Source organism: Eleginops maclovinus, chromosome 11 (genome assembly GCF_036324505.1).
Source record: "Eleginops maclovinus isolate JMC-PN-2008 ecotype Puerto Natales chromosome 11, JC_Emac_rtc_rv5, whole genome shotgun sequence".
Lineage (NCBI taxonomy): Eukaryota > Metazoa > Chordata > Actinopteri > Perciformes > Eleginopidae > Eleginops > Eleginops maclovinus.
The window spans coordinates 7,246,389-7,265,211 of record NC_086359.1 but is presented as its reverse complement, the minus strand read 5'-3'; the positions used below and the strand labels follow the sequence as shown (position 1 = coordinate 7,265,211).

At 40.7% G+C, this 18,823-nt stretch overlaps 1 protein-coding gene across 1 annotated transcript; it reads right to left on the bottom strand.

Annotated features, from left to right (window-relative positions):
• Positions 1-80: 80 nt before the first annotated feature.
• Positions 81-8,722, bottom strand: paxbp1 (PAX3 and PAX7 binding protein 1). Its single transcript, XM_063895690.1, has 18 exons — positions 8,298-8,722; positions 7,933-8,052; positions 7,119-7,331; positions 6,777-6,998; positions 6,592-6,692; positions 6,155-6,378; positions 5,634-5,823; positions 4,494-4,617; positions 3,788-3,890; positions 3,374-3,489; positions 3,057-3,256; positions 2,818-2,965; positions 2,585-2,706; positions 2,406-2,482; positions 2,244-2,310; positions 1,867-2,013; positions 1,050-1,204; positions 81-870 (listed from the first exon to the last, which is right to left on the bottom strand). Exons 1-18 carry the CDS (start codon positions 8,608-8,610, stop codon positions 750-752), a joined length of 2,763 nt encoding a protein of 920 aa, XP_063751760.1. The 5' UTR covers positions 8,611-8,722; the 3' UTR covers positions 81-749.
• Positions 8,723-18,823: the final 10,101 nt, after the last annotated feature.

Below are 18,823 nucleotides of genomic sequence, written 5' to 3'. Positions count from 1 at the left end.
TAAAAACATTTTAAATTAAAGAGCATTGGAAATATTGTTGTATGTTTTCCGTTTTAAAAGAAATGGCAAGGAGACAGCAGTCATTTAAATGAGTAGTTTATTCACAGGCAAAAAAAATGCTAAAACAAAGTTCTTACAAATCTGAATACAAAGCTCTCAGCATGGTTGTGGGGGGGTCGTCGGGGCAGTCTGTAGGTGAAACAGTGGAACTGTAGGGTGAAGTGGAGATCAAAGAACAACCATACCTACTCTCCCTCAGAGTACTGACAGGCACCTGATTGTCGATTTGAATTAGTTTTAGGATTTCCTTATGGCCAGTTAGAAAGTTATCATGGCACACATGGAAAACTAGTATGCAAGGCAAATAAAGGGGGGCTGGGTTAAGCAGTTTCTACAGCTAGCCAAGGAGAATACGGTATCAGTTTAGATGAACATATGCCAGCAAATTGTATCAACAATCGTTTACTCCGAATAAATAATGCATTTAAAATATTGTCACCAGTATAACCAAGCAGTGTTGTTTAGCTGACAATATACGGCCTCATTTCAGCATCAATGTAGAGTATACGAGCAAACATTTCTATACATTATTCACAATATGTACACCAAAGAATTTGACCTTCTTTTTTTTAGGCAAGGTAGCACCTACTTTTACTTATTTCACTTTTTCAAAGAATCCAACTTAAGTGTTCCAAGAGCTTCAAATGTGTTCGGCAACTTCAAGAAAAAGAAAAGTCGATTGTCCTCGTCTACGACTTTGCTTCCAAGAGTGGCTTGATGTCTTTAATGCCATGCTCGGCTGCCACGCTGATGATGTGGTCCAGAGCATTCATCTGGCCCAACATCTTCACAACCTCTCTGATTAGGTCCCTGTTGGCAGAATCACTTATATTACAAGCAGTATGGACAAAACCCCTTATTGAACAAACCCTCTCTCTTCCACTATATGCCTTTCTCAGAACCTTCCATAAGATGCCAGCAGATGGAGCAATTACTGAATTCCACTTTCCCAATTTTGACAGATAAACTGTATTTGCAGAGCTTCTTACTTGGCAGAGCGCCGTTCCAATTCAGACCCGCCCAAACTGCCGCGGTGAAATGAGCTGGCCAAGTGAGCGAGGTAGCGACAAAACGGCTCCAACTGAGGCAACGTCTGCTGGCCCTTCAGTACAGAGAACCACTGCACGGGCAAACACTCCACCACCTGAAACACAAGAACGACAAGGAGGAGATTAACGCCGGCTCTGCATCACACTGTTTAACGGCTACTGTCGACCAACTGAGACACCTGCTCCTCCACTGCGGGCGTTCGTGAAATTAAGACTCCTGCGAGGCTTCTGTTATAAAGTATAGATACATCAGTTCCCCATTCTCAGGTGGCAAAAAATGTCAGCTACTCTCCCAACCTTTGACAATGTTGGGGAATGGGAACAGGCATTAAATAATAAAAGAAGGACTTTAAAGTTACTGCAAGTCACATTTTCAAATCTTAATTTAAAAAAAACTACGGTAATGAGCTTTTGATCTCGATCATAAGAAGCATAAAGCAGGTTTTTCCTCTCTCCTGCAACCAAAACCACAACCCAGCATAGCTTACAGGGAGCCTGCAGCTGCAATATTCCAAGGAAAAGGAGTCGGAGATGACGAAGAACCAACAGAACAGGGAAATCTCAGCTTCCCAGAAGTGACTTTGTTGCAATATTGCCTTGTTATGTAAAAACGAACATGTCGCTACGCTAAAATACAGTTCGGGATCTGGATTTGCCATCTAGTGGCTGTTGCTCTAGATGGTAATTTAAAAATCTTTTAAAAACAAGCAAGTTTAAATCTAAAAACCCATTTTGACTGCTGTGGTCTCACTCCTACCTTCTGGCACTTGGGGACATTGTCCTCCCCTGTATCTGTGGTCTGCAGAGCAGAGAGGATGTATCTGTTCAGAGTGCTGTCCAATGCCAGATCCCTCAGACAGGAACCTGACAAGATACCTTCCCACTGCAGGATGTTGCCCAGCAGCTAGGACAGAAACACACCAGCGTATAAACGTCAATGTCCACAATGTAAAAGTATATTATCAGTGGTTAGTGTACCACATATATCAAGGATACAAACTGTCATGGACGGTCAGCATTTGTATCTGTAATGTATATTATGTGCTTATATATGTATTGGGAGATTAATCATTAATACTTTATTGAGGATTACTATTTTAATAAATCATTTAATACTTCTAAAAAGTAACATACCTTCACACAGGACCAGAACTGCCTCTGGTAGAATAAGTAAGGACTGCTATTCTTGTTCTCCAAGACACTGAACAAAAGTAAAGACACACTTTCAGTATTCATCATACAGTCTGAAGAAATACACACGGTAACTCTTGTATTGTTTATAATGGAGCACCGCACTTTTTGGGGTAGAGTGGAAGGAAGACGTCTTCATCCAGAGTCCGCCTGATCCTGAAGACAATCATTTTCAGAAGCTCCTGATGAAGAAGAAGAAAAAGGGAATCAGGACGCTAATACTTACACCACAAGAACCAGAAATAGTTCGTTTTTCTAAGTAATAAGAGTGTATATGACAGTACCTGTGTGTAGCGGTTTTCTCCATGCAGCACAGTGGGGTAACTTTTCATTAGTCTGTGAATGAAGCCCACCAGCCTGGCTGTCTGACTGTTGGACAGCGGGTCCCATACTTGCTCTGCCAACACTGACACACACATACACACATGAATACACATGACATGCTTTGTACTGGCCTGCCTTATTTATACCGAGCAGACCATAGTATTCTAGGTGCAGCTGTGTGGGTTTACTCTACCTGTCAATTTGGAGAGGATGACCTTCTCCACAATGGCAGGCAGCAAGCTGATATCCCCGTCTCCTCTCTGCAGCACGCTGTGCTCCTCGAAGCCGTAGAACAGCAGCGACTCGAACCAGAGCATGTACTCAAAGTTTGCACACTGAGCCTGGGCAGAGCAAGAAAGACAAGTTGATTTCAGAGTTAAGGTCTTCTTAAAAAGGAGCTGTTGAACAAAAGAAAACCCAGGCGGGCCTTACCTCGAGAGGGTTCCATGTAATCAGCTGCAGACGGACTAAAGGGTTGAAGAGTTTGGGCAGGCAGAGGCCGATGTAAGCGTCTCTGTAGCAGTCGGCGTATTCTCTCCTCCACACTTCGAAATGGGATTTGATGCAGTCGAGTGAATGGAAGTCCTCCACGACGTCCTCAAATATTTTCTTACATTCCCTGATAATCCGATCTGCGGGAGACAAAAGACTTCAGTTACTTTTAATTCCAATGTGCTGTGTGTCTGTGTTTAGCCAATCCTCCTTGTTATGGTTGATAGTGTCATTTATGCAGCAGTTTAACCATGTACCTCTCTCCATGGTGAAGCTGGTGATGTCAGTGGAGGTCTCCTCATCATCGGATGATAAGCCTTCTTTATGCTCGGCCCTTTTTCCATTCTGCTCTCTAGCTTGTCGCCGCCGAGTGCTGCACCCACAGGCACAAAGGCAGATCATTAAAACCAAGGACAGACTTTATGATAAACAGTCAACAGTTTGTCACTGAAAGGAATCCCCCATTGTCACAATTTAGAATGACTTGAATGGCCAAATCAAGCTACCATTAGGGCTGTCATTTTACATGTAAAAGCACAAAGAGCTCAAGAATCAGCATTGGGGTGAGGTAAGCAAAAAAACACAGCTAACAGTGACAACCCAGCCTGTACCATTATCCTAACTGTAATGCTAAGAATCCTGGAAATACATATTTTCAGTATGCTTCATACCGTCGTGCTTCTCTTTCTGCTATCCTCCTCTGACGGCTGTTCTCTTGGTATACTGCGCGGTCTCGGCCAAATGAGTCCAGATTAGGAGCCATGACAGCTTTACCTGCAAGAGACAGGAGCCATGTTAGCACCGGCAATGACAAGATGAGACATCCCATAACCTTCATTTTTATTCTGGGCCTTCAAAATCTCAAGAGAACATAGAGTAGTCAAATAGATTGATTTAAAGTGCTTTCAAATAAATAAGTGAGATGAGATAGGCAACAAAATGTTTTCAAAAGAATGAATCAGTTTAGAATATTGAACTAACTCTTCTAAAAGGGGGACCACAAGCAATAAGACATCATATTTGTTACAAATCATTCATTTTCTAGTCACTTACCTGGCAGCAACTTCCAACATTTTACAGTGAAAGTGACAGATGACAAGTCACTGACAGAAAAGTGTTTATCTTTACTAAGAGACTCATTGCTCGGCCAATAAAGAGCAGCCGAAACAGCTCCTCACATAACGCAGTTCTCATACGTACATGCACACATGCTCACTCGCTCACAATCACACCTCGATACTCCGTAATCATACTTATGAGGGAAACATAAAGAGGGTGGTGGGATATGAGAATGTGAACAGCACACGCGCGCTCACACACACACAGAACTAACGAGGCCGTTCAAATAAATCATAAAAACCTTCAAGATGGACTGACTTGAAAGGCTTGCAAACTCCGACGATTCATCTTTAATATCATCCTGTCTTCTCTGGACAAGTCGTGAGGCGCGTTGCCTTAGTAACTGGTGCATGGCAGCCTCCAACTCCAGAACAGCAGGCACCTGAAAGATATGATGCCTTCTGTGACCTTTGACCCAAACAAAAAGTGGGGCTCCAAGTCACAGTGGTGTCTTGCTGGAGGGACAAGAGGAGCATGATGGACAACACAACAATGGAACCAAAATATCACCAGTGCTGGGTAAAAACTCAGTAAGTCTACAATTCTGGGGGTGGGGGTGGCTTCAAAGAAAGCTTGGACACTTTAGACTTTTGTTCTGCCAATGCTTCAGGATTAAAATGCCTGGTGAAGTATAAACCCCCAAAGTATAGAGCTGAGGGTCTTTACCCAACATTAACAATAATCAAGCCCAGTCTATATGTTAATACTGTGTTCACTCCATGCTGTCATACTGAAAATGGTTGGTTAGTGTGCCGTTTCCATCACCTAATTGGGTTAAAACAGACAATAATGTTGAGGAAACAGAGGGCCAGCTCTCTCTTTGCTCCGTGCGGTTGCTGCTCTGCTGCTGCCGGATCAAGATTCAATTATTCTGTGTAGCCATGCATTTAGGTATTAGCTATTGGTGTGCAAAAAGAGTTTGTAAAGACATCCTTTCATTATGTTTGAACAAATTGGCTTCAGATTCATTTGGATATTTATTCTCTCTTAGTTCACCTTTTGTATGCAATGACTAAATTAGGTATTTTTGGAATGAGCAGATGTTTAAAGATCAAATTCATCATCTTTTTTTTTGTTTTGCTGCAAAGGCATCTTGCTGAGATAATAGACTCAAAATGATGCCTGAGACTCAAATGAGAGCTGCTGTGAAGCAACTGGGACACACATGGAGAGTGATCCAAGTGACTCATTTGCAGTCAAATTGGTTAGTCAGCACTGTTAAAAAGCATTAATGGTTTATAAAAAGTAACTAAAACCAGGACTTTAATGGCACTCAATTCAGAATATCGATTTCTTATTAGATTCTACCCCTTTAAAATCCACAGTAAGTAGGCAGTGAGCTCACATTGACACAAAACAGAGAGTGGCTAATCAGACAGCAGACAAATTCTCCCTTACCTTTTCACTGAAACACTCAAGCAAGTCTCCAACATACCCTCGCATCTCTTGCAAGAATTTATATTGATTTGAATTGTTATTGGACGAGCCCTCCAGCTGCTGTATGGCGCTCTCAGAGGCAGCCAGGTCTTCTTCGATCTGTGCGTTGCGCCTGGCGTTTGCGTCGTGGCCCGCACGCATTTGGCTGAGCCTACAGACACACAACACACAGGGAAAGAAAAGTAATGATGAGTTAGATCAGGCTGAGGAAAACAAAGCTAGTATAATCCTTACTACTGAAAATTGCACATTTGAGACATCATGATAACCTCTAACCAGGGGACGATGAGTTACAAAAACACTCCTTTTAGTTGTTAGGGGGGACTAAATTAACCCCCCTACATAGCCAACACTTCATCTCAGGCCTTTCCAGCTGTGGATAGTTTTGCTGGGTTTTCAGGACCACAGCACACACAGGTGGCAGCAGCTGAGCTGAAGACTGATTCAGATTAGGTGTTGCTGCAGTGACCCACTGAACCTACCTATCCTGCAGGCGTTTCTTTACCAGATCAATGGATATCGGGGTTAGATCGCTAATAGGGGTCCCGTAGTGAACAGAGCCGTTGTCTGCTCGGCCAGCGGGCTTGGCAGTCTGCTGAACCACAGTGCTGTAGGTGAAGGGCATGCTGTAGGAGGAGCCATAGGGCTGGGTCTCGTAGCTGTTCTGGTAGTAGACCGTGTTGTCCTCTGGCTGGCTGCTTTGGACCTAGTCATTAGAATCAAGGAAAACAAAATGCTTTTAATAGGAGTACCAATTATTAAAGGGATGCATGCTACAAACCAATCCATTCACACTTCTTTGATTAGTTGTGTGTGCTTGTGTTTTCAGACCAACATAAACAAACCAAAAATGATTTACAGAGAGATCGAAAAAGCATTTAGCAGTGTTATACAGGTGTTCAGAGATTTAGTAGTTTACCTGGGGTATGCTGATTCCTTTCCTTATCTGCTCCTGCTCCCAGCGGCTCACCTCCTCATCCTGACCTGTATCCAGCGCCTCATCATCACTACCCTCAATACCTGTACGAGTGAAGGGGATGTCCATGTATTAGACACCGATTGATAAGAATATATAATCAAAGAGCAGTCAGCATTTTACTGCACCTATTTCTTCAGCGATCTTTTGTCTCTGGGTTTTGTTCTTCACTCCGCTGAAGCGAATCCTCTTCTCATCCTCGTCTTCGTCGTCGCTGGCGTCTTGGTCTTCTTGCGCCATGCGCTTTTTGGGAGTCTCCGTCTCTACCAAAGGCGCTTCACCACCCAGCTCTCTAGCCAGTTGCCGGCGCTTTCTTGCAGCATGGATGAATGCCGCATCGGGGATCTCCCCTAGAGTAAAACAAACATGTCTCTATATGAGTAATTGTAGTACAAATACCAAAACGCAAGTGCAGATTTATTAACAAAACTAGGTTTGAGCTCATTCATTAAACGTGTTTGTGTAGCTACCTGGTCTCAGGCTGCTCAGAGAGGAAAGTGTGTTGAATGTTGATGCAGTGTTGTTGCTCCTGGATACTTGACTTTGTGCCTGGCCAACTTGAGCCTTTGCCTCTTCCGGCTGCTCATCAGTACTGTCCACCTCCATTTCTTCCTCCCCCTGTTCACTGCCCGCTCTGCTGGTAACTTCCTCTTTGATTGAAACCGCAGGCTGAAGTGGAGCATCTAGAAAAAAAAAATGCAGTTGCAGAGAGAGGTGAGCTAAGAGGATAACACATCTGACAAACTTTGAATACATTTACTTTGTAAAAATGTAACCGCTTCTAAGGATGGTTGATATTGTGCTCCATGTTACAGGGTAGGTCTATCCATTTAGATAACCTGATAGCATAAAGGCAATGGGAATTTTAATGGTAAGTCAGGCAAAACTTTTTTATTGAGGCTGACAAGCCTCTGAGAAAATGTGCTGATAACAAGCAGACACCTTGACATAAGTATCTAACAGTAACCCTACTTGCAAATAAATTAGATTTCATGAGGGAGACACACATAGATATGTATAGAAGATAATTAGAATTTATCTTTCCTATAGATGGAATGCAATATGATGCATATTGTTGTATGACTACATGTGCTGCTTTACCCCAGGAGGTCCTAGTATTTGCTTAGATATGCCCTACAGTCACAGTTAAAGTATATTTAAGCAAAACTTTCCGATGCCTATTTATATCTGTACAACTTCTCAATTTGAGTGATCCTCCTATGCAAAGTCAGTTGGGAGGTTAAAGTATTAAATGACAGCATAGATGACAGTAGAATATCGCACCTGATTTGTTTTCCTGTTTGACTCCAGTCTTCTCCAAATCCTCCTTGTATTCTTTCTTCAGCTGTTTGACAATCTTCTTACTGTGAGTGGACTTCTTCACTCTGAACACCTCGGCTTCTTCTGTTTACAAACAGAGCATGCGGGAAAGAGCGCGGGGAGTCACGTTAGCCATCCACGTCATACAGGTTCAGTTATTTGTGACAATATTTCCGTGCAAGTATTAATCTAGCTAGCTTATAACGTTTGCAAATACTGCGGTCTAACACAAAACAATACAACGTTCAATATTTAAACAAGCGAGGACCACAAACGGTTCTAAGCTAACCGGCTAGCTATCTTAGCACTGGTTTTCCAAGCTAGCTTACCTTCATCATCGTCGAAACTCAGCAAACTGGCTTTCGTGGGTCCAGGCACGGGAGCTGCAATGATAGGCGTATCTTTAACCTTCTTCTCTTTCTTGACAGGCCTAAAAGTGTTTACGTTGGCCGGAAACCCGTTGCTGTGATAGTTATCGGTGCTAATAGGGGCTGCAGTAACGCTGATGGAAGTCTCCATAAACGGGATTTCCTCCACGGCAGGCCCGCACGATATCGGCGGCACTGACCGACCCTCCTCCTGTTCCTCCTCGTCGGATTCATTCCTCCGTCGGAAGTTAGCTCGTTTCGCTTTCTTAAACATTATTCCTATCTGCTAAATGCAACCGTTCATGATTTTAACCAAGGGTTCCTTAACGTTGAGCTCTAAGCATAAGGAAATTATCCCCGCACTGCCAGTCGGCCATTTTCTTATCGTGTCTTCTTCTGCAATGTTTAAAACTGAATATGTGCATCTCGCGCATCATACTGACCCCAGGTGGTTAAACTTGGTACAGCTATACATTAATCACGTGTAAAACAATTAGTAACATGAAAGAAATAAACATAAATAAGTATGTAAAACCTAGCAGAAAGATGTAATGATCTGAAAATGTGTCACATTGTGTATTAAATGAGATTAATTAGAAATGAAGGGGCACTTTTTTAGTGGTTTTGCAAAGCTCAAGGTCTAGGCTACAAACACAACAGTCGAATTTTCTGTTTTCTTATTAATCTGTTTTGTTTTTCATTTACATAAGGTAAAAGAAACAGCTTTAAATATATCTAATGATTTCAACTAGTGCCTCATTTGAGAATACAGTAAATCATTAATATCCTGTCTGCATGAAAAATTATTCTGCTGTTCATGTCAGACTAACAACATATATTGATTGAGGTGTCTGAACTTATAACACAGAGAATTTGACAGTGCGAAAACACAACAGGCCTATATTCTTATACAATTGCACAACTCAACTGTTATTTTCAAGGTCAAGGGGATTATTGATGACACTCACTGTAATAACATATGGGATTCACTTTGACAGCCATGGTCAAATCAACCCAAGATGACAGTTTCCAGTAATGTAATCTCTCTAACACATTCACGGTTCATTTGTTTTTGTCAGGGAAGCCTGCCATGACAGGCTTCACAGCATGTCCCCTTGTTTAAAATCAAATTGCCAAGCACTGAAAGTGACATTATCAACAGAATGGCTCTTGACATCTGTCATAAATATTCATAAAACGGTAAACCAAAAGAAATAAAACATTTCAACGCCCACCAGGTTTCAGGGATACAGTATTAAAAAAAAAAAAACCACACATTCAAACAAGAAAGCAAATCTGAAAAATCAACATATGAAACATGTTCGCTCATTCTTGTTTTTATATGTTATTCCAATTTTGTGTACTACTGTATCCTGGTGTGCAGTAGAATTATACTTTGATTTTTTTGGGTTTATTGTAGTTTACCCTGCACCAGCAGGCATCCAGTAGAGAAGCACTGCTGGAGAGAAGAGAAGCACTGCTGTGCCAAAGGTACCTTCAGTTTTTCTTCCTTTGTCGAAGTATTTGCTGTTTTTTGCACACTAGAATATGTGTCTATAAGGCCACGGACATATTGATGAGGCATAAATGAATGAATCCCATTTTGGATCCACATTATGCATATAATGTACATGTTTTTGAGTCAGCTACCTATAGCCTCTGGTCATCAGTTTATTTCAAAGAGGATTAACACAAACAGATATGGCTCAAAAAATACAATTTAAACTGTTGAAAGACTTTCAATCACATCACCTTCCAACACATCTTATCCCAAAAATCTCAAAATAGATCTCCTTTCATTTAAGTTTACTGTCATTCATCCTTCATAATACCTTGGTATTCCTTTCACTTCTTACATACCTGATGACAGCTTTTGGAGAAATAGTCTGGAAAAGATAAATGAAGTTGCTCCTGATTTCTATGTACGCTGCAATGTCAAACAATGTTATATATAATAGAAGAGTTGAGAGAAGCATATGTCACTCCTGATAGGAACAGATAATATGTATTCTGTACTATGGCAGTGTTCGGTTCCTTTAATAAATGCCAGACATGAGCTGCAGTTAGTGAGGGTCATTACAGAGCCATTACTTGACACAGTGTAGTGTGTGCTGTGGTACTGGTAATAACTGCTGAAATTAAAGTGTCACCACCGATGAAGCCGGAGTGATATGTTGTGATTAATTAACATCAAGATGACCCTTTGCCATTAAAACCATAATTGAAGATAAATATCTTCCAATTAAGGGTAGCATTTCAGTTCTAAAGTCCCAGAGTACCCTTTTGTCTCCATAACACATACACACATTAATCATTCGAGCAGAAAACTCTGAGTACGAAGTTTCATCGAACCAACCAATTGCTACTGACAAAGCTTTTTCCTATTTTAAATGCAATAAAGGCCAGAGCATGCTTGAAACTAATGAGTATTGACAAGAGAAAATCAAGGAGTATACTATGTAGGCACAAGAATGTACAGCAAACCTGTAGCTTTACCTTATTAACTCCTCTGAATGAGGGACTGTATTTTGAAGTACTCAATAGATGTAAGGTTTTTATATACAATGTTAATTAAAAAATGTCCATGGTTGTACTATAGTATTTTTTCATTGTGGGAACTTAACAGCTAATCATTTTGAGCTTCTAGGGACCTGTAATCTCAACAGTTTTGATTCCTTCGTATACATTTTTCAATTAGCAGTGCACTATTCATTTTTACTTTAACTCTACGTCCGTCACCTTTATTGATTCTGACATTATGAACTCATTAATGTCTGGAAAGTATATCTTCATTTGAAACAAATTTGGAAAGATGAAAGAGTCTTTGCCTTGAAGGAAATGACTCAAAGTTTAAATGAGACACATTGAAAACACTAGGAAAACTTTGGCTGATTGTTCTTCAGCGCTTCAACAACGTTCATCTTAAAACCACTTGGGGGCACTGGAGTTCCTCGTAAGCAAAAAGCTGTGTCTTATTTGTGGCCAAGGTGCGCTCATAGTTCAATCATGTATAAATGCTAATGAAATACAATGACATTTCCTGATCCGGTGAATGTATCTGAAACCAGCCAGCATGAATATAGATGACATCAATACTGCTACTCAAAGGTTCATAAGGCTCATCAAATCACTCCTCTTATCGTTAAGAGGAGGCTGTCGCTTTGTGACCGCATCTTAGGTGATTATTTGTGTAAGAAAAGCAATTTAATTTGCGTGAGACAGATATCATTATTTGTTTGCTTGCTGTGTGTGTGTGTGTGTGTGCAGAGGACCGTGGTGAAAAGGAGCAGAGTCTTTCTTCCCTGAGTGGTGCAGCAGGAGTGATGCCACATTAAATTGCCCCCGCAGGATACAGTAACTATAAAAGCAAAGTTATAGAAGCCAAGTTTTCATTTGCACTGATGGAACAAACATCAGGGTTGAATAACCCAGCTTATTAAATACACAGTGTGCCTGTCAAGAGGTAATGAAGATGGAATGAGAATGAAACAAAAGAGGCGGTGTAATGGAAGGACAAGGGGATCAACACCTCCCACCTCCTACTGAGGACTTACACTAACGCAAGGCTATGTATATTAGCTCAGATTAAATTAAGTCATCACAATTCATCAGTCTTAAAAACAAACATTTCATCCTTTTAACAGAGGTCTATCTATGAATCATACGAAGCATGTGGTTTTGCTTTCATGAATGCAATCTTGTTTTTATAATAGGGGGAGTTTATTTTCTCTAAAGACAGAAATCTTGTTTCAGAATTAGCTCTTCATACATCCTGCTGCTCTCAGGTAATGGCGTCTTTTGAAGACAGATGATTAATGTTGTTATACCAGCACACATGTACAAAGCTGAAAAAAATTACTACTGCGTATAACTAATTATACTTATCTCTAACAGGGGATCAGGATTCACTGAGGTAATTTCTGTTTAGACACTCTGTATGCTTTGTGCGAGGAGAGTACATTATTCCTCCTCCAGCAGCGGAAGAATAACAAGTGCGTGTGCCTGGCTATGCTGGCCATTCCTACTATCAATCATTAAGAAGAAATCAAGAAAGTAACTGCCTTTGTTACCACCAGAAACAAAAGCTATTTGAACATAAATGGACCTAAAAGCTTTGACAAACAACAACATACATTTGAAGCAGGTGTGGACTGTCTGACAGTTATAGAAGTAAATAGTACCATCTATTGTCTTATGCCACTTTGAGTCAGATTTCTCCTCTGCTCGTGTTACATCGAGGCGCTTTGTGGATGTGGCAACGATCTGACTTTATTACAGTACTGGGATGTGTTTGTCTCAGGTGTTAACCCGCACTTGTAAATACTGCAGTGACCTCCATCTGCCTTCTTTATGCATTAGAATAAAAGTTGACATTAACGTTGCATGCTCCTTTCCAATCACCTTCAAGCACCGCCCCTTCCCATTTCCAGTTTATACTCTTCCCATCTTGAAGTGAAGCAGTTGTTTTTTTGAGTCGAGTTTTAGAATGGAAGATAGAAAAGGGGCAACGGCTTTTTTTTCGAGTATGAAGAAGAAAGTTGTCTCAAACTGCGGTGTCAGCAACATCACCTTTCCTCTCCTACAACTCTCCACCCCCTTTCCTCTCTCATCTATCACTCAAGGTTACATCAAAGTCCAATCAGTGGGAGTTATAGTTACACATCCTGTCCAGGCAAGGAAACTTTACCAGGACTATAGCTACATGTACCTTTACGCACAAACACAAACACACACACACATCTCCTTCCACTTTTAGGTGTATTTCAAAGACAGTCCCTCTCCTGACAAATTTACCTCGCCATTGGAGCAGGCATTGGACTTGGAGCATTTAGGAAAGCTAGCAGTCCATGGTTTCCCACCCCCTGACAAGGAAGAAACAAAAACATGCTTTCAGAGACTCACTTCCTCACAGCACCTAAGAGCAAAGCGGATGGAGAGTTGAGGAAGGGGGTGGAGGAGATGATGTGCCTGATTCAAGAGAACACAGAGAAAATTATGATATTTAAACCCGTTTTGAAGCCTCAAACTTGTAAATAAATGATGCACTGAAGAAGACTCGAGAAATGGCTGTGGCTCCTACACCTGCGGCTCAATGCTTAAATATTCATTTCCTGTCATAGTCACAAACACTTGAGTACGTGTACAGCTTATAAGAGTGAGTGTGTGTGTTTAAGATTCATGTTGAATAAGAAAGATGTGTGCGCTGAGAGCTGTTGCTCACAAACTGCTGTCTTCAAGTGCAAGTGGAAGAGAAGGAGAAGAGAAGAGAGGGAATTCAGGATTAATTTTCTCCTTAACGATCTCCTCAAACATCCTCGAAACCCCCTCATCAGCGGACAGCACAGTGGAGAAGAGGCAAAAGCCCTCCGTGCTTTTTATCCGCTCTCTTACCATTCTTTCATCCCGGCAATGCTCATAATGTCGCTGAGATTAGTGCTGGATGTGTGAACTAAACTTCTCATTTGGCAGAAAGGGAGACTGAGAAGACTGCTGTTTGACAGAATTACTGCCGAAAAAATTGAAAAGAGAGAATTTTCAATTTGGATGTTTAGAAGATGAAAGCGGGGATAATTCAAAGAGGAATTTCAACAACATTTAAGGATAAATTAAAGAAATAAGTATGTCTTTGTACCAAATTGCACACATTCAGAAACATATGCACTTTCAGCAGCAGATGTTCCCACTCATCGCTGGCCAAACAGAGCACCAAATGAGCACGTTTTTATGATTCCGGACAATGCATTTAAATTTAGTGTATTGTTCTGCGATTGACAGTCTTTGACGCCTGAAAAAAAGCACAAATCATTCTGAACATTTTCCTTTTTTTCTGTAATCATTTGACTGCACTTAAGCTGACAGAAAAGATGTTTTGTAGGTAGACACACCTTCCCGGCACTCCACTCTTCATCACTGTCTGCTGATTAATCATTGCATCTGACTGCTCATTAGACCATGTCTTTTAAAAACTGCTTGACCTTGTATCATCTCCATCCTCTCATCTTTTAATTTCTCTCGACGCTCGTGTCCATCTCTCCATTTTTGTTCTCTCAGGTGCTTTTCTCTTCCTTCAGCCTGAGTAAAGGTATTTCAGCACCCTTGATTTTAGAGTAATTACACAAATCATGACTCTCCCTAAATGCATTGCTCCCCTCTTTGTCAATCCATCACCAAAAGGACCTGGGGCACAGCAATCAGTCATTCTTCTCTGCAGGAGGGATTTAAATCTCTGAAAGTTAACAAGTAAAGACAAAAATACATTTTTGTATTTCAGAGTAATTACATGAGAATGAGTCTCCCTGAATGCATCCCCTTCTTTCTGTCAGACTGACAGTAACAGGACCTGGGGCACTGCAATCACTCGCTAATGTTCTGCAGAAGGGAGTAACAATCTTTTAAAAGTTTACACACTCATTTATTTTTATTAGTGCTTTACTTTCTCAATCTCTATTTATAAAGGATCTTCAGCTGAGCATGCATGCTTTTTTTCAGCACCATACTGTGTCACATTCATACGGTTATATACTGTAGATTCCCACCTGGGAGTTGCCAAGGGCAACAGCATACAGCCGTTTGCCACTGAGCAGCCCAGAACTGCTTGGGATTGCTCATAGGTACTTCAAGAAAAGGTGTAGAGGGACAACTCATTTACACCTGACCCAGATTTTCTCACCTGTATCTCCGTTTCAATCCTGACATGTTGTACTCAACTCAGTACTCAGGCTTTTCAGTCCCAAGGTTCTGTGGTCTAAAAAATGGGAATAATTCAATACTTTCTGGTATGTGTGCCTGTGTACAACTCAAGAATATCAAGTGAAGGGCTGTTCTCACCAGCCTTTTGACTTGAGATTACCTTTTTGCGATTCGTGTCACCTTTACCCATCTGTTGTTCTGCAAGTCCAAGGGCTATGTGAAGTATATCATTGAAGAGCATCAAAAGCCAGCCTGATCCTATGTTTGATATCCAGCAGGTTAACAATAACAACTTGAGATTCTGAGCAGGTGTGAGACATCTGTGAGTGATGCATTTGCTCCATGGTAGAGGATAAAAAAAGAGTCCTGTGAGGGAATTTACAATGAATTCAGAAAACAAATAACAGGCGCTCTGTCACATCTCTTCTTAGGGACACATCCGAGCTCTCTGGGGTAGAAGCCCACTGCTGCCCCTGCAGAAGGCCTCACACCAGGGCCTTGATTTAATCACTGCCCAGCAAGGGGAGAGAGCAAGCAGGCAACAAAGCTGCCCTCCAGCCTTCCATCCTCCTGCCACCGATGCTCCCCATAGGTTGACCCAGGAGAGGCCATCCCTCACCCTCCACCCTCCAACCCCAGTTGTTTGAAGATGAGAGGAGTGAGCGTGAGGGGAGGGACGGCCGAGAGGAGGGGAGGTAGATGAAACCCCGGTTGTTTTCTTTGAACTGCTAATCACTGTGTTTAAAGCTGACCTCGCTTCCTGTCTATCTTTCTGTGTTTGGCAGATCAAAATATGTACCGTGATAAAGGGTCCAGATGGGAGTTCACCATGAAACACGATTCCTCCTTTCCACTCAATCACAAACACGCCTCGTTTTATCCCACAAAGATGAGCTGGTTAACCCGCATATCAAGGACCGGATAGTTTCTGCTGCTCAACCCAAATACCCGGAGAACTACAGCATGCTGTTTGCATTGAGATGAGTGATTTTGAATACCCTGCACACACCTGGCAATAAAGTATGTGCTTTGGTTATGTCTTCCTACATGGCTCTAAATGCAAACCATATTTTGGGTAATGATCAACCAATCAATATTCCCTGTATTTGTATCAGAGGAAAGGTACTGTTACAACAAAAATATGACCAGACACAAATGTGTATTTTTTTCTCTAGCAACTTATGTAGTACAGTATGCAATCAAATCCAAAAGTGAAATCCAAAATTAGTGTTAGGAGTCTGACTAAATCTATACTATGCGGTATAGATTTATGTGAAAGCATAGCAATTATACGTTATTTTTTTAAGGATCTCCATGCTCCCTCAAAGATCAAACAATGTTTTATGTAATATATTCACTTCTTACTATTGAATATTAATAAACATTGATGTAAGCATGCCAGATTTAGCCAGGAGGGGCACCTCGATAGCTGAGAGGGTTTGTAAATGCCCTGAGCAGAAGACCTGGTTTTGAGTCCCTGGACCTTTTCCTGCATTTCTGTCTTTCTCCACTGACAAAAAAGGCATAAAAAATGCCCCAAAAAACATGTTTAAAAACAAGTTCTCACCTGTAGTCTTTCACGAGATCTTAACATGAATCATGATGTAAGGCATATGACAGACAAAAGAAAATAACGCAAAAGGGCTGCCGTATGAGCAGTATAAATGATAATTTAACAAAGCAAAAACAACCAAATACAGAAAAGCTTTATAATGACAGACATAATCTAAGACAGACATGAGCAACAGAACAGCAATTGCATAAAGCTAAGTTAAGCAACATTTTAGAGGCATAGAGTGGACATCTTTTTCCTGTTGTTCCTCCAGTATATAAACAAATTGGTAATTCAGTTTCAATGTAGATGAACTGCCATGTAAGTTCTTGTCACTTATATGTATTTATGTTGTCCCCATGTCAGTATTTAACAATTGCAGAATAATGAAATGAATGGTTGTCAACAAAGACATGTAAAATAAATGTTTACCAGAAGAATTATTGATGAACACATCGCTGTCTTTTGTCATTTCCAAAAGGTGTATCCATCCATGCTAAAAGTATGTTGCCATATTCATCCAGTCTGAAGAGCGGTATATATTAGCACTTATTAGCACCATATTTAGCACTTAGAGTGGACTTAGTTTGAGATCGTTTTTTTTGCTGGTGTTTGTACTGCAGTCCATGTGTACTGCATCTTGATCCAATTTGGCTAAATTTGCACTGAAGATACTAGGATTGAACAAGCCCACAGAGACTTTAGGGAGGAGGGAAGGTTGGGTGTGAAAGGATGGCATGATGAGGCGGTGGAGAGAAGGAGAGTAGGGTAGCTGGGGATCAATCAATCAATCGCTCCTGTTGGTTTATATTGACTCTGCAGTCCCACTGGGCTTCCACGGTCAATGTGCTTTCAGGCATTTTGCGTGGGTCGATGAAGGAGCGTGCCTGGCTTAACACTCACCTTTTAGGGATACGTGCATGTTTGTTTGTGTAATATATTAGATGATTTAATGCATAGTGTATCAACACATTTGTACAATAAATGTGTGTGATGTGGAAAGTGTGACCATTAATGTATGATAAGTAAATACATGTATTCAAAATTACAACTAATACATCAAGTATCAACAGTGTGGCCACTGGGCATCAGACTCAGATTGAGCTCTTTCAAAAATGTGTTGACCTTGCTACCAAACTGCACTGTGCCCAAAGGCATCTTCACATAAACCGACAACAACAAGGTTGGCAGTGGATGATCGACTGTGTTTAACATTCATTCTGTCTGATAAATAGATAGATGAAGTGTTATCTACACCACACAATGCCAATATGTCATTCTAATCATATTTATATAACCTGTGTAACCCATTATCAACACTGAGGTTTGAACTACGATGATTACAATGAGTAAAACAATGATTGCCTTGATCAGTTGATTGAATGTCAGCAGAGTTAATGGAGCTTTATATCTTTGGGAATGATGGCAAACATTTTTATCAAATAGGTCAACTTGTGTGGAAATATGTTCTAAATGGGTTTGGGTTTTAATGGAAAGATCTTTAATCATGGTATAGGAAATTCATAATATTGTGATATTGATCAAATATGATACTGTATTTATGCTTTTTGGTTATAAAGTAAATAACATAAATGCAAAATAAAGGTAATCAATTACACGTATGCATACCACTCATTTGTAGATTCCACGGTCTACGCTATTCATCTATTTTGAAATCATTTCCATCTTTTAATTAGCCAACATTAGTTTTAGTACTTACCTATTAATGCATTTTTCTTTGCTTTGCAGAATACATGATGAGCAATTACTAGAGAAAGTGGAAGTGGGTATTAATGTTAGTAATTCAGGAACATCATGACTGTAGTTTCCAGTTAATAGTATATACAGTGTGCCCAATTAAAATCAAATTTGATGTTGCAAAATAACTTAATCTGAGGAGTCATTTTGTAGCCTATAATGTCACTTCTTATATTAAGTCAGTGAAATATTGTTTCTTAACTGGTAAGAGGGCGGCTACAGCTAAATCACTGTCACTGATCAAGGTCAGCATGGTCTTCTTTCTCCCACTATACTGATGACAACATTTAATGAAACACAAATGAAAAAGAAAATGTACTTTATGCACTAAATTATGAAGCATTATCGCTTCGGTCTGGGTTTTGAAATATTTGAGACTAATGTAGGTTGATTGAGTTGAACAACAAAATTGAATTGAGACACAATTAAAACTTCATTTGACTTCGCTTAAGACTCATCAAATGCTACACCTGGGTTGGTTTCTCAC

Bases quoted from the DNA above. Each gene is read 5' to 3' on its own strand.
- paxbp1 (XM_063895690.1), bottom strand. From the start codon at position 8,610: ATGTTTAAGAAAGCGAAACGAGCTAACTTCCGACGGAGGAATGAATCC. The intron at 2,966-3,056 runs GTAAGGCCCGCC...TGCTCTGCCCAG, and splicing joins TTACATGGAACCCTCTCGAG to GCTCAGTGTGCAAACTTTGA. The intron at 2,014-2,243 runs GTATGTTACTTT...TTTCTGTCCTAG, and splicing joins AGTTCTGGTCCTGTGTGAAG to CTGCTGGGCAACATCCTGCA.